The sequence below is a fragment of the Ictidomys tridecemlineatus genome, chromosome 5, assembly GCF_052094955.1.
Source record: "Ictidomys tridecemlineatus isolate mIctTri1 chromosome 5, mIctTri1.hap1, whole genome shotgun sequence".
In the NCBI taxonomy this organism is placed as follows: domain Eukaryota; kingdom Metazoa; phylum Chordata; class Mammalia; order Rodentia; family Sciuridae; genus Ictidomys; species Ictidomys tridecemlineatus.
The window spans coordinates 32,189,017-32,216,292 of record NC_135481.1 but is presented as its reverse complement, the minus strand read 5'-3'; the positions used below and the strand labels follow the sequence as shown (position 1 = coordinate 32,216,292).

General features: G+C 37.0%; 1 protein-coding gene across 2 annotated transcripts in view; it reads right to left on the bottom strand.

The window, feature by feature from the left end:
• Shc4 (SHC adaptor protein 4) overlaps positions 1-27,276 on the bottom strand; it is a 128,971-nt gene that overhangs the window by 60,448 nt on the left and 41,247 nt on the right. For both annotated transcript variants that reach the window (XM_040274722.2, XM_005316542.3), the window contains exons 3-4: positions 7,440-7,503; positions 3,036-3,155 (exon numbers count right to left, since the gene is read on the bottom strand). In XM_040274722.2, the coding sequence (XP_040130656.1) occupies positions 3,036-3,155; positions 7,440-7,503 (184 nt within the window). The remainder of the gene's footprint in view (positions 1-3,035; positions 3,156-7,439; positions 7,504-27,276) is intronic.

Genomic DNA, 27,276 nt, shown 5'->3' with positions numbered 1-27,276 from the left:
TGCTTAAATTTTAAAACAAAGAATATATAAAACTCATATAACTTGCCTTTCCAAAATGTATTTTCTCACCCCCAAATATGGTAGTTGTTTAAACATTACATGTTTAATGCTTTTTTATTTTCTGCTTCTGAAGCACTATGAAACATCTTCTAGGAGTAAATGTTTATATTTTTAATGATCTCAGTGACTGAAGACAAATGGAGCCACCTAAACAATAGGTGTTATCATCTATTCATATATCCATAAACTTGAACCTCTTTATGTTTTTATTCCATAGTGTATCTTTAGAAGCTGAGAAGAGTGGGGAGGCATTAGCATTTCTTTTTATTTATTTATCTTAGAACTTCTAGGGAGAGCTTTCTTTAAAGATTTAATTAATAAATCCTTTTCTCACGCTACATTTATAAGGTCTCTCTTCTTTACTGCCTTCATTCCTTGAACATTTAGTTGCCCTTCCCATGAGATACATAAAGTTTCTTGAATGAAGCATTCATGTTGGTACATCTCTACCTTCTTCCACTAGTCATCTCCCAGCATTGCAGAATAACTCAATATCAGCCCCTGAGTCTGAGATCATTGAGATACTAACTTTGGTCCCCACTCCAGCAGCAGGCTGAACACAAACCCACTTAATGCTATTATTACCAGTATAGAAAATATGTGAGCTATTCTCAGAGATACATCCTTGCTATAGTTACTGGTAGTAGAAGTTACCCATGCCTATTCTTCCTACCTTTGTTTGGACTGAAAAAAAAATGATGGGCATGTAGTTATGCCACCTCTAACTGCTGTGAATTGAATAAGATAGTAAAGGAGAAGTAGAGGCTGAAAATAAACTATGCCCATCACATGAACAATAATTCTACATAAATTCAATTCCTTTCAAGCACTATTCAAAGGGACATTTCTAAAAACTAATCATTCAATTCTGCACATAGGCTGTCACCATGATATTTCCAGCTTTTCCTGCTCTTCCTACCTTACAAAATTCTGAGGTAATTCAAGAGCTTCTAAATTCATATCATGACCAAAAGCATTGAGCCTCTATTGTTATCATGTACAAGGGTGAAAACTAAAACTAAATTTTATAGCCACAGAACTCTTGAGGTCAAAGCATATGAATGACTTAATGAATGTTTCATCTTCCACCCAGATGCTTTGCATCTTCCAGGTTGGTACAGGACAAAATGTTATGCTATCATTATACCAGTGGTATCACCTCTCTTGGACAATCAGTCAAAAACCAACTAGATGGGAATCTATTTTGAATTATTTCATATCAAGTATTTTCCTCTAAGATATTTTATATTAATGCATCAGCAATGCATTTTATTCCATTTTTTAGTTTAGAAAATAAAACAGCCCTCAAAAACATGTACTTATAAATTACTGACAAATTTATGATTTTGTGTATTATGCTTTTCCCAGTAAGTACTTAGTATATATATGAAAAAAGTCTCTGAGAAGGAATGAGTAAATAACAATACTAGATACCGTGTGACTGGCACTGTACTAAATGTTTACATTCATTACCTCATTTAATCCTCTAGCCCTGTGAGATATTGTTAAATTCATCCTCTCAGAAACCCTATGATAGTCCTGTAACCTCATTTTCTGTTCTCTTCACCTCTCTCCCAGATATCTCAGAAAGATTTCCCAATTTCCTTCCTCCTTCTTCACCTTACTTGGGAATTAATATCTGACCATAATTATGACTGGTAGTTATGAATAGAATAGAATTAGAATTTATTATTAATAGGATAGAATTATGTAAAGGCAAAGTTATGAATTAATTTTAGACACATTTGGAAAAAAAACCAGGATACACATCTCAAAGTCCTATCTAAATACCCAGAAATATACTCCAGAATTGTATATATATATATAATATATATATATATATATGGATTTTTATATATGTATATATGGATTTATATATAAATAATTTAATAATGATAATATTATAATTAGAAATTACTTAGAAATTTTCCATCATTTTGCTTAAATAAATAAATATATATATATATACACACACACACACACACACGCACACACACACACACACACACATATATTCTCTATGATACATACTGTGCTCTGCAGTTCACTGGTGAGGAAAACTGAAGCTCACAATGGAAGGATGACTTGCTAATAAATGGAAAAGCCATCATTTCACCCCCACATAATCTTAAACTTAGTGTTTTATCATTACCGTGCACATTAAGCCTTCCACAAATCCTTGAGCACTCCATAGAGTAAAACCTTAAATATTAAGAACCTTGAACTGTGTACTATATACTAGATATCGGAGAAAAATCAAATACCAAAACATATAAACAACCTGTTACAAGTAATTTAGCTTAAAAATTAAAACCAAGTCAAAAAGAATATCCTAGTGAAGGTACATAATTAGCCATACCGATATATCTTTTATATTTGCTTCAGCAAAGCTGTTCTATGAGAAATGAGATTCATAATGAAAACTCGGGCTACTGTAGTATCATAAATCATCAAGAGAGAAAATAAGTTCACACAATAACATTGTAGAAAGCTTTCAACCACAGGAGTTGAAAGAAAATGTCTTTTGCTTAAATTTCTGTTAGCTACAACATTAACCCTGACATCACCCCTCTCCTTGGTCTGTTATCTGCACCCCAGTCCAATACATACTTCATTAATTCTGATAATGGAAATGCTTTCCCTTTAGGGAGAGCTGGTGGAGAATAATCAATGACCAAATGAAGGATATTAGTTAATAAATGGTATTTACTGTGTTCTTTGAACCTTAGCTTTTTATACAAAGCTGATTAGAGAATAGCAAGTATGTAGGCAGTTAAATGCCTAAATGATGGCTTAGTAATACTATTATTCTAATTATTATCATATATAAATATACATAAATCTTGGGCAGATTTTTTTCCTTTATGCCTCATTAAATGATAGGCATACTCTGTTGGACACTTTATTTTCCTCTACCCCCAGTTCTCCAAAACAATAGATGACATATAAACTATAAATGATATTCATTGTCTCACCTGTTGGTTGTCAAGATTCATCAGTGTGAGGCTGCACGTTGAGATGGTCAGTTTTATATTCATTCCCGAAAACTGAAGGTTACTTTTGCCAAGAACTGTTGATAGGAATTTAACTGGGGGCTTTAAAAATAACAAAACAAAATTGTAAGTTATGGATTTTGTTATAGAATAAATGGTAATGTTTTTTAAATGTTAAAAATGAGTCAAAGCCCATATTTTTCCTCTCTATTTCACTTTACACATATCAAATGAGATGAAATGACTTTTCATTATAACTTATACTAGGCCCTGTGGTCATAAAGCAGAGAAAGAAGTACCAATACAGGGTATGTCTTTGGGATGGGTTGGCCAATTTTCTCAAGCAGAAGTGCCATTTATGACCAGAAATGCTGTATGACCTTGGAGAAATACCCTTTTTAAGCCTCAATATCCTTTTGTATAAAAAGTGAAAAAAAAATAGAAGCTACACCTTATAAGAGCTGTTGTAGATTGAAATAGGTAATAAATGGAGAGCATTTAGCATAGTACTTGGCTGCATACATGAGCACTATTATTGCTATTGCTATTGTTCTTCCAACTCCAAGATCCTCAAAGATAGTTTGAAGGATTTACATACTCTGATGGAATCTTGAATTAAGTTTTGAAATCCTCTGCTGGAAAGTGGGCCAGTTGAAGATAGAAAAGAGTGATTGCCTCAACATATGGATCAATACTTTTTTTTTTTTTTGGTACCAAGGATTGAAATCAGGGGCACTTGACCACTGAGCCACATCTCCAGCCCCTTTTTCATATTTTATTTAGAGACAGGGTCTCGTTGAGTTGCTGAGACTTGCTTTGAACTCGTGATCCTCCTGCTTTAACCTCCCAAGCCACTGGGATTACAGGTGTGTGCTACCACACCAGGCTGGATCAATACTTTGAAGCAATCAGTTAACACATACTTTGGTTTCTTCATAGTTTTTCTTATATACTTTTATTTGAATCCTTATGAAACCACACCAAACTGTTAAATATACATCATTGAAATTTGATGTTTATTTTCAATTCCAAGTACATTCTAAAATATGGTGACGGTGTAACTAAGATACCCCAAAAAACAAGTATCCTTCCATCATAAAGTTGACTCTTGGTTTGCTTTCTTTGCTCTTTGTATAGTGCTTGGCAAGATAAGCCATAAATCCAGGGATTTTGTGTTATCCAAAGTGATTATATTGGGGTTTTTGTTACCCAAAGTGATTATATTTGAGAGTGGACCACTTCCTTGCTTCTTCTGAGTTTCTTTTGCATGCTAGATGTTAAAATTTTTTTATTAAATAATAATAGTACTCTCTCATAATCGACAAGTACTTTGTTATTTACAAAAATCATTTATGTATATTATCTTAATTTTGCCCTCCCATAACCTTAACCTTGAGAGAAATGCTCAAATGTATTTATTGGATAGAAGACAGAGCTGAGGACACAGCTCTGTGGCATAGCACTTGCCTAGTGCACATGAAGCCCTGGGTTCCACCCCTAGCATTACAAAAAAAAAAAAAAAGGAGTATAGGAGTCAAATTATTTCATTCCATTACTAGAAATTATTTATAAATAATTTAATAATAATTATTATTATTATTACTAGAAATTATTTAGAAATTTTCCAATAACCCATGGAAGAGAAAGCACATAGGTTTCAGGCAAATATAGCCGAATAGAAAACAAACAGGACTGGTGGTGGGCAACTTGGATTCACCTAGCCAGGGGACCTTAGGAAACTATTAACTAGTTAAGGGAACTTAAGGGTGCTACTAACTAGCTGAGGGACCTTAGGAAACTCCCTGAACCTTTGTTTCTATACTTAGAAAACAGGAATAATAACATTGCTTCTGTCCTTCTACCTCTAGCCATGGGATTCTTGGAAGAATCAAATTCAGTAATAAAGTTCATGGAAAGGCACAGTACCCAGGGAAATGGTAACAGATTATAGTGATTGTGACTACCATGTTTTAAATTAATTCTGGCAATTTTGCTACAGTGTTTCTGCTTTGATAAGAGGGGGAAAATTGTGCAGGTCCTGGCCTAGGGACAGGCAGCTGCGGGAGTAGGAAGAGAAGGGAACAAAAAGGAGAGGCTGAGAAAGTGAGACTAGGATACTTCCCAACTTTCACAAAGAAAGTGGAGGCTGGCTGGGAGGGGTGATTCTTATCATATTTTATAAATGAGAAAACTTCTAAGATAGGGAGACCTATAAACTAATTAACTTATTGGTATTGACACCAGACTGACTCCATATCACAGTCGCTCAGGACCCCCCCACACACACACACACACTTTTTTGTTATTCATTGACTTTTAGACTTAGAAACTCATCATATCAAACAAATGGATAAGTACCTCAGCCCTCCAAATTTCCTATGGTGAAATACTCCACAGACCTAAAGGAATAAAACAGATCCTAAGCATATTTAGTTGACCTTAATAGTTTTTGACTCCCTAACCTGGGGAGATATGCAAGGCCAGAGAGGCAGAGAACACAGTGGTTAAGAACATGGATCCTGAATCCAGTCTGCCTGGGCTTAATCTGGCAACTCTGGTTAATTGGGCAAGTTACTTAACCTCTCTGAGTCCCAGGTTCCTTATCTGTAAAATGAGGATAAGAAATAGCACCTGTTTATGTTTTCTGTGATGATTCACAAAGTGTAAAAACATAGTATACGTGCAAAACTAGGGACACAGCAAAAACAGTGCCAAGAGGAAAATTAAAGCTATAAACCCTTACATTGGAGGAGCAGGGGGAAGAGGAGAAAGATATCAAATAAAAAAAAACCTAACTTTACAATTTAAGAACTAGAAAAAAAGAACAAACTAAACCCCGAGCCAGCAGAAGGAAGAAAGTAATAAATATCAGAGCAGAGATGAAAAGAACTGGAGACTAGAAAAACAATACCACTAAGCCATACACTTAAAATGGTTAAGAGAAAAGATTTTGTTATATGTATTTTATCACAGTAAAAATTTTGGAAATGAAGAGCATTTCAAAAATGAAGTTCCAGGAAGACTCCCTTGTATATATTAAGAATGCTAGTTATCAAGGGGAATTAACTCAAGAATTTATTTTTCTTTATAGGTATACTTTCTGGAGAGATAATAACCAGGTTTGTTTTATTTGGGGGTACTCCTGAAACAAGAAAATCTTAAACGAATGAGCTTGTTTATTGAGATCATCCAGTTGAAGCAGAGATGAGGAGAAGGAAGAGTCTAGTGGCTACTTTGGAGCAAGGGGTTCTGTCAAAGAAGCCAATAATAGGGAGTCCTTTATAGAATTCCAGGGCCCATTTGTCAGGGGTTACCATGATGTATGGCTCCTTTGAGCCACTCTGGGATTCTGGGTTCAGCCCTATGTAAAATGATGAAGAGTGATAACAAAAAAATAAGGCAGGGTGATATAGAAATAAATCACTCAGCTAGGAATCAGGAGACCCGGCTTTGAGAGGTGGCTCTGACCATAATTGTCCCAATGATCATCTCTTCTCTCAGACTCAATTTAGCAATTGGCAAAATGAGATCAATAAACATCCCTTTCCTCTTAAACAGTTCACGATTCTATGATTCATATACATATCTGAAAAAGAGACTTCACCTCTTTGTTAAATTAAGACTTTTCAAGGCAATTATGCATTTCAGGATTAACAGCTTAATAGCAATTATACTAGAAATAGAAAGACATAGAAATAGAAAATATATAGAAATAGAAAGTCTCATATACGCCAGACACTGGTGGACACTCTGTAGGTATCACTTCACTTAATGTTTCCATGATCTTATAAAGTACTATTTTCTTTTATTTTACAGATAAGAAAACCAAGGATCCAAGAGGAAAATGACTTGTCCAAGATCATATAGTTCTTGGGTGGTACAGGCAGGATTTCAATCAGGTCTGTCTAACATCAAAATTTTTGCTTTCTTTCAGCATGGTAATCTCCTTCTACCCCTGTGTTATTAACTCATCTCTACCAGGAAGTATAAAATTCTAAAACATTTTTAAATGCATATGTGTATAAAATATTGAAATTGGAAGGCCCCAAACTGTCATGTGTTTGAATTCCCTAACTTCACAGTGTCTCAGAGAGAAGAGACATCATACTCTAAGGCAAGTGCAGACCCGCCAGGGAACCAGGGTTTCTGCCCTGAAACCCAGGCACTTCCTCCACTCTGCCAAGCAAGGTGTCACCATTTCAGACACTGTCCCCTGAGCTCGAAAATTCTGAGGGACAAGAGCAACTTTGGGTGCAGCTTCTATATCGTGCCAATGAATAAGTCCAGACTGGATCTTGGGTCACGTGGTGGAATGAACTAATAAAAATTTTGATACCTTCTTTGCTGTAATTAGAGAAATGTAAAACAAAACACATCAATATTTACCTTTCGCTTTTTAGCAGCTCCATTTGTCCCAGGGACAGTTTCACACAGGCGACTTATTGCTTCCCTATAGAACAGAAACCATAGAAATATTTAGCCTATCACCTACACACTGTAAGCATTCAAGAAACGCTAGCATTATTATGACCAGCATGTATGCAGACATAAACAGTGGGGCTGCCATAAATGACCTTCTCGTGGCCCCACAGGAGAAAATGCCGTGCTTAGTCTCATCTGCAGTTAGTTCAAACTCAGGGAGACCTAGCAATACCCTAATATTGAAAAACTGCTTTCCAACAAGGAGTCCTACTAATCATTTTGCTCATTAATTTTTTTCCTTGGATTTTCAGATTAGACTTTTTTGATTTTATTTATTTTTATTTATATATGACAGCAGAATACATTACAATTCTTGTTACAAATGTAGAGCACAATTTTCCATATCTCTAAATGCCAAATGCTTTCTCTGATATAAGGAGGCTGACTCATAGTGGGATAGGGAGGGGGAGCATGGGAGGAATAGACGAACTCTAGATAGGGCAGAGGGGTTGGAGGGGAAGGGAAGGGGCATGGGGTTAGAAATGATGGTGAAACATGATGATCATTATTATCCAAAGTACATGTATGTAGACACAAATTGGTGTGAATATACTTTGTATACAACCAGATTTGATTTTTTTGTTATTGTTGATTTTTTAACCAAAAAAGAGGGGCCAACCTTTGTCTTCTGGGAATACTTCACAATTTTTCCTTTAGCAAAATCCTCACTGTGGTTCATGGTTATTTCAGCACCAAAGACAATTAAAAACAAACAAATACAACACTAGAAGAAGTTTGAAAGGATAGGGAGAGCATTGGACTTCAAGGTGGGCTCAAATGGAGGCTTATTGACTGAGTAACTGCTACACACCATTGAGCTTTCATGTAATTTCACAGAAGAAAAAGAAAATCAATATCAAATTTCCTCCTTTGCTTATTTTTCTGCTCTTACTACATATTGCACTTCCTGAGAGAAAAGCACCACTAAAATAAGTAGTTGCTCCTTAATGGAAGTGGTGGAGGAGAAGGGCCCTCCTCTACAGAAATGCAGTTAGAACTAAAAGCTTTTGTGTCTGGGACGATGAACATTCATAACCGACCCTTCCTCACTCTGTGTAATATGAACCTGAGCCTTTTGCTTTCGACACACACATTTAACTTTTCACAAGGCAAATGGAATTCTCTATGCTCCTTCCTGGGTCTCCCCAGAGATCACTGTTTAAAGTAACAAATTGTGTATGAAGATAATACAACATTGTATTTCAGTTTTTTTTATAATATTTTCTGAGATAATTTTGATTTCCACAGAAACAGGGGAGCCACTAGAGAAAGGAATTCAGACCCATTACTAAGAAGCTACGGTTAGGATAGGTGATAGTACAGATCAGTGATACAGAAGACACTTTGGAAGGGCGAGCTGAACTCCCAAAAATTTCACATACCATTTCAGAATTATATGTTTTAGCCTAGGATATCTTTTTTCCCTCTGAATAAATGAAACTCTTTTCCAAGGTATTATCTTGTCTGATTTTTGCATAATTACCTTCGACCAAAGAAGAGTATGGCTCCTTGGTTTAGCATATTTTCTCAGGATTTCATATATTGTTTCCTCTAGTATTCCAACCTTTGTTCTCTGAGTCAAACAGAAGGATCATGCAGAAGGTTGGATTTGCTTGTTTGGTTGGTTGATTAATGTTCTGAGTCACCTTAGTGATTATTCAATAATTGATGAGACTCATATAATTGATCCAAATTGACTTCCAAAACTGCCAAAATAATTAGTCCAGGAACTCCACTGTATCCATAGTATTTAATGCAGTATTATAAGAAAGGGCAGGACCTTTACTCCATAAGAATCAATCAGGGTGCTTTATAAGTAGTTCAAAGTAAAGTACAAAGAAAAGTGGACCCTGATGCTACCAAATATAATAAGTATTATTAGAATTATTTTTAGAAGAAGGTATTACTTTTATATAGTGCCTTATAGTTTTACAAAGTGCTTTCCCAGGTACTGGGTTTATTTGTTTGTTTGTTTTTAATTTCTCACACACCTACTGTCACTATCTTCTAACAAAAGTAACATGGTAAATCTGAATTAAAGGGGACTCTTTAGCATGAGCACTCTCAAGGAAGGATGAATCTACCTGGCAGAGTGGGGACTGGAAATCTCAGAAAGAGAAGAGCAGAAGCATGAAGTATACAAGGGGAACAAATACTTTGACATTGCTAGAGAATAAAATGTGGTAAAGCAGGAGTGAATAAGAGATAAGAGATGAGATAAGAGTGGCAAATGTTTTTCTGTTAAGGACCCTATAGCAAATATTTTAGTCTTTGTTCTGTTCCAAATGCTCAACACTGCCACTGTAGTGCAAAGAAACAGCCTTAGACAATATGCCAACAAATGAGCATAGTTGTGTTCCAGTACAACTTTATTTCTAGAAACAATCAGTTGGCGAGATCTGGCCCACAGACCATAGTTTGCTAATTCACACAGAAGGAGAGAGAAAAGTTCAATCTTAAAAAAGAGGAAACTGTTCTTACACATTATCATTTTAAAATTAGATTTAAAACAACTACATGATACTTCATTTACATTAGGAAAAAAACAAATATGAAGTCCATTACCACTTCAGACATATTTATCCATTGCTAGGAGCCTAAATAGTATTAGCATAACCTTTCTAAAGAGTAATTTGATAAAGCATGACAAATATAAAAATTATCAAAGCATTTGACAGGGCAAGAACTTATATTGAAAGAGTGTGTAAGTAAAAGGAACATTTATTTTAGAATAGAAAACCAACCCCAAAGCTTGTGATGTAGAGATAAAATATGCCAAATTAAATATTGTCGGGATGCTGAGAAAAAGAGGATCCACTGAGCCCATAAGTTCGAGGCCAGTCTGAGCAACATAGCAAGACCCTGTGGAAGGAAGGAAGGAAGGAAGGAAGGAAGGAAGGAAGGAAGGAAGGAAGGAAGGAAGGAAGGAAGGAAGGAAGGAAGGAAGGAAGGGAGGGAGGGAGGGAGGGAGGGAGAGATGGAGGAAGGAAGGAAGGAGAAAGGAACTTAAATTTTACTGCTTCCAAACAAGGCAGCTGATAGCGGAAGACACAGAATACAAATCCAGGTCTGACTTCAAAACTCTCACTCAGCCAGGGAGGAGCAACATGGCCAGGTGGATAGGAGGAGCCCCAGGCTGGGGTGGTGGTGGGGGGATATTGATTGTCCCCGTTTCCTCATGTCCCCTGTCCCCTACAGAGTGAGGGCTACCTTTTAGCCAACATTCACATCAATGTGGCTGAGATAAACTGCCAAGGGAAAAGGGCAAATGGGCTGGGATCAGCTCTGAAAAGGCTCTTGCTGAAGCCCCAACTTTTCCCAGCCTTTGCATTCTGTCCCTTGGCTGCTAATGCCTTCTGGCAGAGGCACGTGAACACTCACACACTCACCCCAACTGAGGTGCCTGCAGCTTTACAGTGTGAAAATCTCTGGATTTACAACTCTCCTCAAAAGAAAACAAGGGGAAAACATGTGCTTATGAACTTACTTTGAAAATGGAGAGGTTTTTATTTTGTTTTGGATTTGAAACTCTAAAATGAACCATGGGTTCCCTCCACCCCCCAAAAACTGTGTTCGTGCTACCTTTATTCGATTTCAAAGGGCCCACTTCCCACCGCACTGTCCCCAAAGCATTTGTAAACCACTGCTTAAAAATAACCTCTGAAACTCACTTTCTTTGCTGATATCAGTGTTAACAGATCTGGAAATCTCAGGCATGCCTGCATTTTGTTGCTTTTCTTTACAAAGATCTTTTCTTTCCCTGAGAGTGGGACCAAGAAATTAACTGTAATATTTTCAAGAACAAATAGTACTTTCAGAGTTTTTCCTGGAGTCTCAGCCACACCCTCCAGCCTAATACACTGACTGTACAAATGCTACGGAAAAAGAAAACACAGTTGGGAGCCTGCAGTGGCGACTTCTCCCAGGGCCCAGGGTTCCCCGCCTTCCTAGCTGCCAGCAGTCTGCATTTCTGCGTAGGCCTTTCAGAGCTGTCTTGCCATGAGATCTTCTGCAGCTAGCAAACATTTGGCACTTGTCTTCTCTTAGAGGAGCAGAATTTTTGGAGTTTAAATGGCTGAAGATTTCTATCCTGGGAGCCTGTTCTAGAAAGAGAGAGAAACACCCCACAACACCAACAGTGGCCACTTTGTTTATTGTTTCACCACATGAGAAGGAAGGGGAGAAGTGGGCTGATGTAAGAGAAGGAGAATGCAGTTGAAGATTTGCTTTTAAGACTATAAAACCCTGCCTACGCCATAAGACCAAAAAAAGATATTTTGTCTGCCTTCACAAAGTCCAAACCAATCATCTAAACAAAGCCATCTTTCTTCACTAACCCCAGGCCCACTGCAGTACTTAAGTTATAATTTTTCTGTGTCTTTAACCCTTAAACAGTTAAGCTCCTTTGGCAGCAATGTTGCCTCCTTTTCTTCCCCCCCCCCAAGTTTGGAAGGCAATATCACAATCCAAGACAAAGTGGTACATTTAATGGGGGGAAGGGCTTCAGGGCAGTTTTTTTCCCAGTGAAAATGCAGTTCTTCAGTAAATAGAAAAGCCAGAAAATGTGTCACATGAAACCAGGCAAAGGGCTCCGCTGGAATGATTGCAGGCAATGTTCCTGCAATCCCCCACCCTGCACACACGCTCAGAGTCACAGCCACTGTCTCACATAACACACATGTTCACACACACAGTGAAAGAGTGGTTTCAGTTTTGTTGTAGCAATAGAAAAGAGAGTAAAATTTTCTTACAACAAGAACCTTTCCAAACTGAAAAGATTGCGGCCACACTAATTTGCCTCTATTTCCCAAGGGACTTCCCTTTACTTCTCATCTCCAACATGATCCTTAAAGAAACCGGTTAACAATGTCTAAGGGTCAAGTTGTCACCTGAGAGTCTCAAATTGCCTTCATGTTGTGAATGAAGGGACTTGTGAGTCATTCAGACTCCACCTCGGTGTGGTATTATATTATTCCAATTGTTCTAGGGAAACCAGTGCCATCTTTTTCAAAATCTTTGCCTTCAGGACATCAAGTCTCAGTGATCTATGTGTTCAATTTTGTTCAGCCTGGTGAAATTAAAGACATCCAAGGACTTGTGAAAGCCCTTGGACACGATGTTTTAGAATATGAGCCTGCCAACATGGCGATAAGGCACAATGAACAGAGTCAATGTCCACAGACCAGTTAAAAATGGAAACTTCAGATTCCCTTTGTGCTGTTATCAAGGGGCATCACCCATTCACTCAAGGAGGGTACACCCAGCTCATAAATATGTCCTTTCATTTTAGAAACATGCATCTCAGGTCCCAGGTGGTCAAACAAAACCTTTCAGTGCTGCCATAGCATTTACCCTCACACTGACTTAACCACCACTGTCCTCCTGAATTATATCGAAAATCTGATTCTGAAGTACATTTGCAATTCGACCCAGCTCAGCCACCATAGGACATAGGTTGTTCTGTCTACTCTGTTCTTCTGTCCTTTGGCTCTGATACAAATGTGGACCATTAATCACACTGGAATGAGGTGAAATGACCATCCTATTCCAAGTATCATTTCTCCCCTACAAGTCTCCCTAGTTAACAGAAAGTAAATGCTAATGTTCTCTATCTCACAATAATTTCCTATAATAGGATCATGTATTTCAATATTCAGACACTTACACCCACAAAATGAAGTCTGTAGCCTTTGTAAGTGGTTATGCCTTATGAAAATGACAAGAGTCATTTTCATACAAAGTAAGAATAAATTTGTCAGTCCCAAACTCTGTTTTCCTTTACTTTGGGATAAGCTGGGCTTCTTTAAAACAACTCTGTTAGAGAGAAAACATTCAAAATATTATGAAGGTGTGGCTTTTAAAGAGTGCATCGACATGCAATGTGATCACTTTAAAGTCAAAGTTCTTTCATTTAAATTAAAAAAAAAACAGAACAGATCCAACTTGATCAACTACTTTTTATTCACTCCATTCATTCTCAATGATATGTATCTATTTACAAAAATTTGGCCTTTTTTTCAAAGAAGGAAGATTTGGCCCTGTTTAATATTTAAACCAATTTGCTGCAAAGGTGTTAATAACATTGCGTGAGACAGCAATTGTTGGAAAGTACAACTTTTGTCACATTTAAAAAAAAAACTGGTTCTTTAAAAGGCCATTTGGCATATATGTTATCAATTTTATCTGAAAAGTTCATTTTTTAATGTGGGTGTGCACTCTTAAAGGAATCATTCCTGGGCTAGCCAGTTAAGTCCACGGTGGCAAATGACTGAAGGACAGTTGGACCTGCACATCTGTCAGGAATTTGCCAGCAAAACCATTCAGGTAAGTGGCAAAAAACTTTCAAGTTCTCAATAATCAACTGGTAACTGTTCAAATGCAGATTTCTAGGGTTGTTTGTAGAGATTTTGATTCTCTCAGTCTGTAATGGGGCTAGGATCTTCAGTTTGACAAGCCTCTCAGCTGATCCTGAAGCAGAGTTGATGGTTCACATGGTTGATTCAAAAGTCTCTTGGACTCAGCTACATAGGGCAACTGGTTTTGTGCTCTACAGCTTTGACCAGATGGTTTCTGTAGTGGATGCTAAGAAATGAGGCTAACTGTTCCTAGAGGCTTGATAAGGAAGGCTACACTCCCTGTACATTTGATGATTTCCATTTGGGGGAAAATCTGTCTTCAACTTAGTCACTCTGTGCTAGAGTAGATATTTAGCAAATCCACTCCTCTCCCCCCACCCCTGCCTCCCTGCCTTGCCTGCTCTTGGGGAATGCTTTTACCAGCAGGCATCTGGAGGTCTTGAACTTCTTTGCTCCCAGTACATGCAGGTGGCAAGAGTGACCTGCATTCTCTTTCCCATCTGGCAGTCTGGAGGCAGAGAGTCTGGGTCCATCTGAACCTCAAACTGCATTCCCACTCGAGGCAGTTGTTCTCAGTCTTGACTGCACATTGGAGAAACTCCAAGGAGTGTGTTAACAAGTACTGAAGACAGAGTCTTATCTCTAGAGATTCTGATTTAATTGGTACAGGATAGGACTTAGGGACTGGAAGTTTTAAAATCCCTCCCAAGTGTTTCCAGATGAACTTAGGTTGAGAATCACTCTGCAAGTTTTTCTGAAAAGGACCAGATGGTAAATAATTTAAGATCGGCAGGCTATACAGTCTGTGTTGCAACTATTCAACTCTGCTACTATGGCTTGAAGAGCAGCTACAGTCTATGAATGAATAGGCACGATTGTGATGCCAGTAACACTTATGGACACTGAAAATTTAATTTTATATAATTTTCACATGTCACTATATCTTCTTTTTTCCCCAACCACTTAGAAATATCAAAACTATTCCTGGACAGCAAGGTAACAAAAATCAAAATCAGGCCACTGGCTGAATTTGGCCTGCAGACTATGATTCTCTAAACATTATTATAGAGAAACAGGATCCAAAAGATCTTGGACTGGCCCCAGTTACTTCGTTTTTCTCTAGAGCAAGCTAGAGTTCAAATTCTAGCTGTGTCTTAAAGTTTCTGTGACCCTGAACAAGTTTTTAAAGCTTTCTAGGTCTCATTCCCTTAAATATATAAAGTAGGATAGTGTTTGAACAATGTTTCAGTAAATGTCAACCATTGCTATTGCTTTATCCTTCTAATGGCTTTCTGCTTTAACTGGATCAAATCTATTTTATACAGTACCCAGTACCAGCAAAGTATTCTATGTGATGTAACTGGGATGCTGTAGGTAATACAATGGATAATAGTAAAAATTATGTCTATTATACAAGTAGTACTTGATAGCACAAGTTTCTATAAAGGCAGATTGCATGAATGATTTTATTTAAGTCCCCATGTAATCTCTCAGACTACTTTGGACATAAAATGTGTTCAATATATAAAAGTTTAGGTGTCCCCATGACATTGAAACAAAGTGTGGACCTTGTCTCCCCGTATAAACAAGACTCTCCCCACTCCTTCAAAGTGGAGGTACTCATTTCCTCAATTGCTGGAGTGGACTGCACACAACTGGGTTCCTTCCCCAGAAGTTGTCCTCTCCCGAGAGAAGTCACCTTCCCCATGCATATGTCTCACCTTGAGAGGTAGCAGGCATCCAATAACTGGTCACTATGGGATTGGAGGGTCTTGTCCCCTTGCCTCAATTTGGAACAACTCTAAAGTGCTATCCTAACTCCAGAATTGCCCATGGTATCTGCAGAGACCTTTGTTGTGACTTCATTGATATTCAGCCTCTCCTTGTGTCCAGCCTGATTCCCTCATTCCCTCAGCAGCTAACCTCGAGAGTACTCCAGGAAACCTTTTGCCCTAAACTCTCCATTTACCTAAGACTTGCCAATTAGTTGCTGCCAGAATTATATATCACCTTAGATTTGCATATCCACATAACTAGAGGACGTCTTTTTTTTATTATTATTTTTAAGAATCTGTGTTATCCAAAAGTCAACTCAAACTGTTTCAAGATATAGGAATTAGATCGGAAAGTATGCAACTTCTAGAAGATACATAGTCTCAACACCCTGACATATCATCATAGGTACTGACATCCTTAATAAGGCTCCTAAAGCTCAAAAATAAAACCAAGAATCAATAAGTGGGCTGGCATCAAATTAAAAAAGCTTCTGCACAGCAAAGCAAACAAGTAAGAGTATGAAGAGAGAAGTTACAAAATGGAAAAAATCTTTGCCAGCTACTCTTTCAACAGGGGATTAATATCCAGTATACATAAAGAACTCAAAAAACTTAACACCAAAACAAACAAACAAACATACAAAAAACAAAAACCACCTAATCAATAAAGGGGCAAAAGAACTAAAAAAAACATTTCTCAAAAGAAGAAATATAAATGGTCACCAAATGCATTAAGAAGGGTTCAATATCTTTAGCAATCATGGAAATACAAATCAAAACTACACTGAGAATTCATGTCACTCCAGTTAGAATGGCAGTCATCAAAAACACAAATAATAAATGCTGGTGAAAATGTGGGAGGAAAGGTACACTCATGCATTATTGGTGGAACTGCATCAATAGTATAACCACTTTGGAAAGCAGTATGAAGATTCCTCAAAAGATTAGGAATGAAACTACCACATCACGCAGCTATAAATACTATTCCTTTATATTTATCCGAAAAAACAAAAATAAGCATGCTATAGTGATACACACATACCAATGTTTAGAGCAGTGCAATTACACCATCACCAAGTTATGGAAATAGTCAAGGTGCCTCTCAACAGATGAATGGATGAAGAAAATGTGGTTTATATACACAAAGGCGTTTTTCTCAGCCATAAAAAAAGAATGAAACTACTTCATTTTCAGGTAAATAGATGGAACTTATTAAGAAACAGGCCAAATGCTAAGTGAAGCTAGCCAATCCCAAAAAACCAAACGCCAAATGTTTTCTTTGATATAAGGAGGCTGATTCATAGTGGGATAGGGAAAGGGAACATAGGAGGAAGGAATAGATAGAGCAGAGGGAGCATGGGGTAATTAATGATGGTTGAATGTGATGATCATTATTATCCAAAGTATATGTATAAAGATACAAATTGGTATGAATATACTATGTATACAACCAGAGATATGAAAAATTGTGCTCTATATATGTAATAAGAATTATAATGCATCCCACTGTTATATGTAAATAAATAAATAAATGACAATCCCATGCTTACAGAAAGCTAAAAAAAAAAAAAGTAGGCCCAAATCTTCATCATGTCAGATTAGACTCTGACTTCCTTAACAAGACTCCTAAAGTGCACAAAAGAAAATTAAGAATAAATAAATAAGATGGATTCAAACTAAAAAGCTTCTTTTCACAAAAAACAAAACAAAACAAAACAAAAAACCAATGAGGTGAAGAGACAGACTGTAGTATGGGAGCAAATTTTTACCACATGCACATAACATAGAGGACGAATCTCTTGGATATATAAAAAACTCAAAAAACTCAACACCAAAAAAAAAATGATTAAATTAGCTAAGGAACTGAACAGACACTTCTCAGAAGATATAATGTCATTTTCTCTACTAAGGGAATAAACAAAGTTCCTTATAGATAGCCCACTATCAACAAATGTATGAAAACATGTTCAACATCTCTAGTAATTAGAGAAATTCAAATAAAAACTACTCTAAAAATTTCATTTCTCTTCAGTCAGAATGGCAGTTATCAAGAATACAAACAACAATCAGTGCTGGTGAGGATGTAGGGGAAAAGGCACACTCATACATTGCTAGTGTGACTGCAAGTTGGTGCAACCAATCTGGAAAGTATTATGGAGATTCCTTAAAAAAGTTGGAATGGAACTACCATTTGACTCAGCTATCCCATTTCTTGGTCTATACCAAAAGGACTTAAAAACAGCATACTACAGGGACACAGCCACATCAATATTTATAGCAGCACAATTCACAATAGCCAAACTCTGGAACCAACCCTTCAATAAATGAATGAATAAAGAAACTGTGGTATATACGTACAATGGAATATTACTCAGCATTAAAAGAGAATAAAATTATGGCATTTGCAGGTAAATGGATGGAGCTGGAGAATATTATGCTAAGTGGAGTAAGCCAAAACCAAAAAATCAGAGACCAAATGTTTTCTATGATAAGTGGATGCTAATCCATAATAGGGAGGTCATGGGATAGTGGAAGAATTTTGGCTGGGGCAAAGGGGAAGGGGGAGAGGGAGTGAGAGTAAGAAGATGGTGGAATGAGATGGACATTATTACCCTAGGTACATGTATGATTGCACAAATGGTGTGACCCTATTTTATGTACAAAAAAAGAAGTGAAAAAATGTGCTCCATTTGTGTACAATGAATTGAAGAGCATTCTGCTATCATATATAACTGATTAGAACAAATAAATTTAAATTTTTTAAAAAATAAAATTATAAAAAAAGAAACATAGGCCAAATTCAGAAAATCAAATGTCAAAATTTCTTTCACATGTAGAAGCTAGAAAAAAATGAGGAATTAAAAGAAAAGGAAATCTCCTGAAAATAGAAAGGAGAACAGCAGAGAAGAGAAAGGGGATTTAGGGAAAGGACAAAGATTCAGAAGGAGGAACTACAGGATGACATTGACCAAACTATGCTAGGTATATGTATGAATATATCACAATAAATTCTACTTTTATGTATAATTATAATGCACCAATTAAAAATAAATAAATAGAATAAAAATCAATAGAGTAGAAGAAGAGGATCAGGAGAGGGAGGTAGGAAAGGGGAAGGGAAATATTTGGGATTGAAATGGTGCCAGTTATGTTTTATGCATATGAATATGTCAAAATGAAGCCCACAATTATGTTTAACTATAATGCACTAATAAAAAAACATTAAAAATAAAGTAAAAAAATTCCTAACACAAAAAATAATTAATGTTTGAAGAGATGGAAATGTTTATTATTTTGATTTGATGATTATACATTGCATAAATGTATCAAATTATCATAATATGTCCATGAAGATGTGAAAATACCATGCCTCAATTTAAAAATTTTTAGTTAAAAAAAAAAATCTATGTTATACAGACAACTGGGAAAAAAGTCATTGTCAGAGAATGTCTCATAAGTGGCACAGGTAATCTGAATCAAAATGACCTGTCCCCTTATTATTCAAACGTGCAAATACACATCTCCTCTATGTTGCTCTTGTCAAGCCTTTGGTCATAGTGACAGAAAGCTGACTAAAACAGAACTATATCATTAATTTCTCTGTGTTCTTAGAGAGTAGAAGAATTAAAAATGGCTCTAGCATTCCCCTAGTATCCTGCTTTCCTTTCCTAAAAATAAAAACTTCAAAATGCTTTTGGGATTTTCTGGGGGGTGATTTGTTTAAAAAATAAAAGATTTCCATGTGATTTATGATCTAACTGGATACCTCATTTGGACACTTGATAGGCTGGTACCTGTGATTTTTCAAAGTGTGGTCCACATACCAGCTGCATCAGCATTACCTGAGAACTTAAACATGAATGTTCCTGATTCAAAACTTCCAGAGTAGAGTCCAACATTCTTCCTCGGGAGTCCTGTATACTAGAATGAGAACTGCAGACTTTGTTTTTTCCCTTAGTAGAGAAAAGGACATTAAAGTATCCTGACCTACACATTTGTTAGTTTCTTTATGAAGCTCTTTCAGAAAGAACTTACTAATGAGGAATCTGGCATTTAAACCCAGGCCAAATTCAAAACTGAGGATTAAACGTCTTCTTATTCTGTCACTTCTGGCTTTTAGCATTTCCCTAAGATTTGTTCCTTAAAATTCTCTCACTTTGAGGCATAGTGCAAAAGAGTGAGGCAGGTTTCTGGCTCTACTACTTTTGGACTTGCTAGGCGACCTTGATAAATTGAAGTTATTCAATTTATAACAGTTGAAGTTATTCCTTCATCTACAAATAAGTTGAAGTTCAGCTAATTTCATGTGGATCGAGAAACTTCCTCTGAATCAACTTGGACCTCAAGGCTGTCTGAACCAAACTGAGTATCTTCAGTGATTTTATTTTTATTCTTTTGTGCATATACATTCTTTTGTATATATACATATGTATATATGTGTGTGTATATATATATACACATATGTATACATATGTGTGTATATATATATACAATGTATATGTGTATATGTGTGTGTGTGTGTGTGTGTGTGTATAGTGCCCATAGCCAAACACTGTATTGTGGAGCAAGTTACCTGATCCAATTGTCTATGAGCTTCTCATTCTGCAATTTGGCCAGCTTCAGAATTCCAGATCCCATGTTTTAGATTCTTTAGGTCTTTGCTTTTCTCTAACCAGCAGTAACCATGGAAACTTCCAAACCTCCAGGGTCATTTCCAAATATGTGATCTAGGTCTAAGAAACATGGAAACTTTTCCATTAATCAACAAATACTCATTGATCCAACTATGTTTCAGGCACTGTGGTTCTGAAACCTACCAGTCTCTGACTCAAACTTCCAAGGGAGAACCTTTAAGCCCAAAGACAAAGGATGCCCTTATGATTGTTTCATTGAAATAGGACCTTAGGGAACCAAATCCCTTCCAGGCCGTACACACTCTGGGGCACACTGGGCTTTCTCAGAAAGCTCTGACACAACTGTAGCATTGGTGATTCCAGGAACAGTGGTTCAAAAGGCCTGTTCTACTTGCACTGCAAAATGATTCAGATGAAGGGTTGGCCACTGACAAAATCAAAACTAGAAATTCAGCCTTAAGGAAGCCAAAAGGACCACAAAAGGAAAATAGTAGAATGCATTCTCATCTGGTTCTGCATGTTAAGGGAGGCCTGGGAAGACATCAATGGAGGGACCTGTTTTATTCAGCAATACTGTATAAGAATACTGGAGTCTCTTCCACGTGCATGGGCTTTAACATTCATGTGTTTTAACCTCTGAATTAATTTGTTTCCCTTCAAGCTCTTGAGGCCATCCACTGCCTATCTATACATGGACTTGGACAGGTATATAACTCTCTGTCTTAGGTTGGCGAGTGTGTGTATATAACCTGCTTGTGGTATGTGCTTGTAAGATAAATATCTACAGATTCCTAGAGATGTACATGGATAAATCAGCAGCCCTGTTTTTAGCTGCAACATATTTTTAGAAACCACTCCATAAAGTGCATCATATTTTCCAAGGAAAAGATGCTATAATTGGGAGTTTCATTCCTGTCCAAGGAGTCCCTCAACAAGTAAAATATAGATATACTTTAAATAGTTTGTCATGGAACAAAAACTATGACAATTTAATAAATTTCTAAAAATATTTAAAGCCATGCCCTAAGTCCTATAAAAGGGACATAAATATACACAGGACCTAGACATGGATTCTCAAAATTTCCAGAAATGTCCAACCACCACATAAAAATGCAGTGAAGTTGATGTATGTTCCAAAATTAATGCACTGCTATAATAACATTAAAAATTGAGTTAACTATTTTGCAAGCATGAGATTTTAGTGGAGCATTTAGGGATGATTTAAATAGTCTCAATTTTCTTTCTTTTATTTTTTTTAAAGTGCCCAAAGAAATTATTGATATGATGTCTCATTTTCCCTTTGAGATGGAAATTATTTTTTACTACTTCTATTTTATAAGATTTTTATCTTCCTAGCATTTCCCCTCCTACTACTCCTCTTCCTTCCCCTCCCTTTCCCTTTCTTCCTACAGCTTGTCTCTTCCACCCTGCCCAGTATATGATCACCATGGAACTGCCATATTGCCACAATACAACGCCATCCTGGACAAAGGTGAATGGTTCAGAAATTGGCCCCAATCACTATCAGTAGCCTTCCTGAGAATTTATTAATTGGAACTGAGAGAGTCAGAGATGGGGGTGTGAGGAGGCCTTGGAGCCCTGACCTTGGTCCTTATTTGCTTGATTGTTCACTGCTCTCGGGTTCCATGAGCTACCCCAATTACCTTTCCAAGAAATTTCTCCTGGGCAATCCTGAAGGTGCACACCTGTTAATTCTAGTGACTCAGGAGCCAAGGGCAGAAGGATCTCATGTTTAAGACCAGCCTTGGCAACTTAGCAAGACTCTGTCTCAAAATAAAAAGGGTCAGGCATGTACCTAAGTGGTACAGCAATCCCCAGTAGCAAAATAAAATAAAATAAAATAAAAAATAAATAAATAAAAGAAACTTCTCTTTTTGCTTAAACTCAGCCATCATTTTTCTATTACTCGAAACCAAAAAGAATCAATAAATATATACCCATGGCAAATTATTCCTTTTACCTTAAAGCTGAGGTCAAAGAATTATTACTCAGACTTGATGCTTTAGAAAATGAGCACAACAAATAGCAAAAACAGCTTATCAATTAATATGCACCACATGCTCCCATATGAGCTTGTAGATAGATGTGAGTAGAAAAACTATACCACAAACTGTTACTATTAGTGATCTCACTGTTTTGTCTGTTTTTCTTCTATTTTAATTCCATTTACTGATTTCCACAATAAACCAGATTTACTTTCCATAATCAGAAAAAAAAGTGAAAAACTTTTAAGAATGAGATGACCCCCAATAGGATTTACATTAGCAATGATGATGATCAGGGTGATGTTGTTATCATACTGAAAATAGTTTTTCCACTTTAATTTTACCTGTTATAGAAAAACAAGCTAGATATGTTAATGAAATGACATTTTGATATGTGCATACAGTAGGTAATATTTAAATCAGCTTAAACATATCTATTTCCTCTATTTCTTTATGATAAAAAATTTCAAAATTCTTTCCTCTGAATTTTTGAGATGGAGAGTACATTATTGTTATCTATACTCACCCTACTGTGCAACAACAGCACACCAGAACTTCTTGCTCCTGTCTGACTATAACTATTGATCAATATACCCATTGATCAATCTTTCCCCACCCCTCCTTTCTTTCTCCCTACTCTGCTTTTATTCTGGTAACCCCCATTCTACTCTAAACTTCTATGAGATTAGATTTTTCATATTCCATATGAGTGAGATCATGTGGTACTTGCATTTCTGTGGCTGGCTTATTTCATATAACCTAATGATCTCCAGTTCCATTCATGATGAGGCAAATGAAAGGATTTCATTCCTTTTATGACTGAATAGTATTTCATTGTATGTATATACCACATTTACATTTGAAGTATAATTAAGTACATTTCTTAATCTTACATCTGTTCATTCCAATAATCACTATGCCCCTGCCATGTGGAATACCCTAAGAGGACAAGGGTACAGTTGGTTTTCATACCTTCTCTCTGCACAGGACTCCATCATACTATAAAAATCTTTTCCAATTGATTGGAGACACCATTTTTTTTAGTTAGGTCTTTGAATACTTCTAAAAGAAATTTAATGGGCTATTTTATTTATCTCAAGTATTTGAGAATTGAGATCTTAGCCTTAAATAGATTGTGAGGAATTGGAGGGCAATGAAACTTGGGGGGGAAAAAAAGCAGTCACTATCTGCATACTCACACATGTGCCACGTCAAACATCCAGCAAAGGCCTCTTGACATCTATCCACTTACACCAGCGCTCACCTAGGAAATACTAATTATGAATGTTATGTTTCATTGCATGGCTTATTGTTCTAAAGGCTGATAAAGGTCATGAATCTGACCCTGGGACTCCAGATCCTTACTGCAGTCTTAATACTCTTTTCTGAGCAAGAAACAATGGGACTTGTTTTAACCAGCCATGTACATTCCATCTTGGCCACAATGCCTGTTTCCAATCCTTAGTGTAGACTAGAACTTTATAACTCTTTTCTGGGGTGTGTTCCCCTGCCTGACAGGCTCATTCTTTTATCTCCACTCCAGTGGTTCTCATTTAGCAGGTCATTTGAACTGCAACCCTACTCCTACTCCTAGGTTTCATCCTAAGTCAGCACAGAATCAATATACCATATGCTGTTCAACTACTCCAAGGTTTAGACAGAGATATACATACTAAACAATCCTGATCCCATAACACTCAGGAAGTTTAGATAAATGCCAGGCTGTTTTCAAACAAATGGGTAAAATGGGTATCTTAATGTAATCACCTCCACACAGATATTTGACCTCTACAGAATACCTGTCTTCCTAATGTTCACAATTCATAAAAGCCACATGCACCAGACCTTATGGAAATGTTCAGCTGTACCTTGGATCTGCTTTGCATCAAAAGGTTATTCTCTCTCTCTCTCTCTCTCTCTCTCTCTCTCTCACACACACACACACACACACACACACACACACACGAGAGAGAGAGAGAGAGAGAGAGAGAGAGAGAGAGAGAGAGAGAGAGAGAGAGACTCTGAAAAGCTACCTTTAATGTCCTGTTGAAGCTAAAGAATCAAAAATTTCAAGTTAGTGAATTGAATTTTCAGAATCATTGCTCAGGAGCAATAACATTACATACAAACAGGAAATTAGTCCAATTATAATATCTTCTGAATTATGATCTCTGCTTCATTGTTGCCTTACCTAGTACCAAATCACCCAAACAGCCTACTTACTGTCTATAGCAGCAGTTCCAAAAAAAAAAAAACACTACTCAAGAGATTTTTTCCCCCATGGCATAATGGGGCAGATAAACCACAATGTGCAGCCTGAGATGATCAGCTAGAGAAAATGAATTTTAAGACAGAACCCCAAAAGGGAGCATTCACCACTTATTCTCTGGAAGCTCCCCATTTTCCTTCACAGAACCCCAGGGATGGCGAGTGTGCAAATAAAGCAAAGCCACTATGAGCCACTTGTGCCTAGCTGCCCTTGGAGCCAGTGCTGCATGCCTTGCACTTAAGCCTGGCTGATTTTATTACCAAATAAATATGAGTTACAAAGGCACCAAATACTGAAAGAGGACAAAGGAGTAAAGTGAGGGTCTGGAGTTCCCTTTGCTAACAGTTGGCCCTGCTCCTTGGGGTATAATATGCACTGTGGTGATGTGGTGATGGATTACATATTTCCTCTACGATTCTTTGGGCATCAAAATATGAGGTTCTATTCTTCAGGTTGGAAGTCAAGCTTCATCACACCGCTTCATTTACTGGGTTTACCCTGATGTGTCTACTCCTCCTTCAGTGTCTAAGACAGGTCCCCCCCTGGACATACCAAGGAGGCATCTTTTCATGATGTGGTGGGTTACTCAAGGGAGGGAAGCTGGGCTTTAGGTTTCAACCACCTGATTTTGTGTGTGTATGTGTGTTTGTGTGTGTGTGTGTGTGTGTGTGTTTCTCAACTTGGATCAAATGAGGGCTGTTTTTTTTTCTTTAATTTTGCTTTTAAAATCACGAGGATAGTCTTCCAGGAGGAAGCAATGTCTCTATCATCTTCAGCATGTCTTCTACTTGTCTACCTTCTCATTTTCCTGGCGGTCCACCTGAAGTCAATGTAGAGAAGTGTGATGAGAGGTTTGAATAGGGTGTAATCTGGGGAACTACTGAGAAAGTAAATGGCCTCTTGTCCTTTTCTTTTTCTTTGCTCTCATGTGAGTACCTTCTGTGTTCTGAGTCCTATGGATTCACCACTTAGACAATTGGCAAAAAGTTCATCATAAAGACAGGAATTCTGCTCCATCTCTCTCCTGTTTCAGATGGGGATCCTCTTTGTACATTTTAACTGTGGCTCCTCTTCATTACCAGGATGTCATGTTGTTGTCTATTATATGCAACCTAGAGATGGTGAGACATTTACTATGGGAGGGACATCAGCCCCCATTTGTTTGTACCCATAATGGAGACTTTCAGCTACACTAATTTATCAGCACTCACATCTGAATTATCATGTTTGATAGAAAATGTGTGGAGATAGCTGTGTGTGATCACACAAAATAAAATTCTTTCTTTCGAAATTATAACTGACTCACTAAAAATTTTGTCTTGTACTGAACAGGACAATGTGGTAAACGAGAAAACTTTGAAAATAGATAAAATTTTAAATAAAAAAGTTTGAAACTTGATTTAACAATATGTTTAAATGATAACATCCATGAAAATCATAATAAAGTAAATTAAATATTTGTTGAATGTCAAAACATATACAGGTTAAAGAAGTAGAACAAGGGGAAAGAAGGAAAAGTTAAGAGAAAATGAAAAAGATTAAATATTTGGGAAGTAAGGTGGGAAATAGAGTCTGTAGGGAAAGTGAACCATTTTTTTTAACCTGATCACATATGAACAATGAAGCCATCTGCTCAGAGGCAGCAACTTTCATGGCTTCGAGATAGGCTCATTACTGAATGTGCCAGTCTGACATCAAGGTGAGAGGAGCCTGATGAATCCCAGTGAATGGGTTCAGGAAACTGGAAAGGGGAAGCTTAGTACAAGATTCTGAAGTAAGGTGAATGACGGTTGGCCTTTCATATGGAAATCGACCTCAAGATTTCAAGCCCCAAATGGGCCAAGGACCTGAACAGACACTTCTCAGAAGATGATATACAATCAATCAACAAATACATGAAAAAATGTTCATCATCATTGCTAGCAATTAGAGAAATGCAAATCATAAGATTTCATCTCACTTCAGTCAGAATGGCAGCTAATATGAATACAAACAACAATAAGTGTTGGCGAGAATGCGGAATAAAAGGTATACACTCACACACTGCTGCAAATTGGTGCAGCCAATATGGAAAGCAGTATGGAGATTTCTTGGAAAATTGGGAATGGAATCACTATTTGACCCAGCTATCCCTCTCCTTGGTCTATACCCAAAGGACTTAAAAACAGCATATTACAGGGACACAGCTACATCAATGTTTATAGCAGCACAATTCACAATAGCTAAATTGTGGAACCAACCTAGATGCCCTTCAGTAGATGAATGAATAAAAAAATGTGACTTTTATACACAATGGAATATTACTCAGCAATAAAAGAAAATAAAATCATGGCATTCGCAGGTAAATGGATAGAGTTGGAGGAGATAATGCTAAGTGAAGTTAGCCAGTCCCAAAAAACCAAATGCTGAATATTTTCTCTGATATGAGGAGGCTGAATCATAGTGGGGTGGGAGCAGGGAGCATGGGAGGAATAGATGAACTCCAGATAGGGCAGAAGGGAGGGAAGGGAAGGGAAGGGGTATGGGGTTAGACATGATGGTGGAATGTGATGGTCGTCATTATCCAAAGTACATGTATGAAGACATGAACTGATGTGAATATACTTTGTATACAACCAGAGAAATGAAAAAATTGTGCTCTATATGTGTAATATGAATTGTAATACATTTCACTGTCATATATAAATTTTTAAAAATTAAT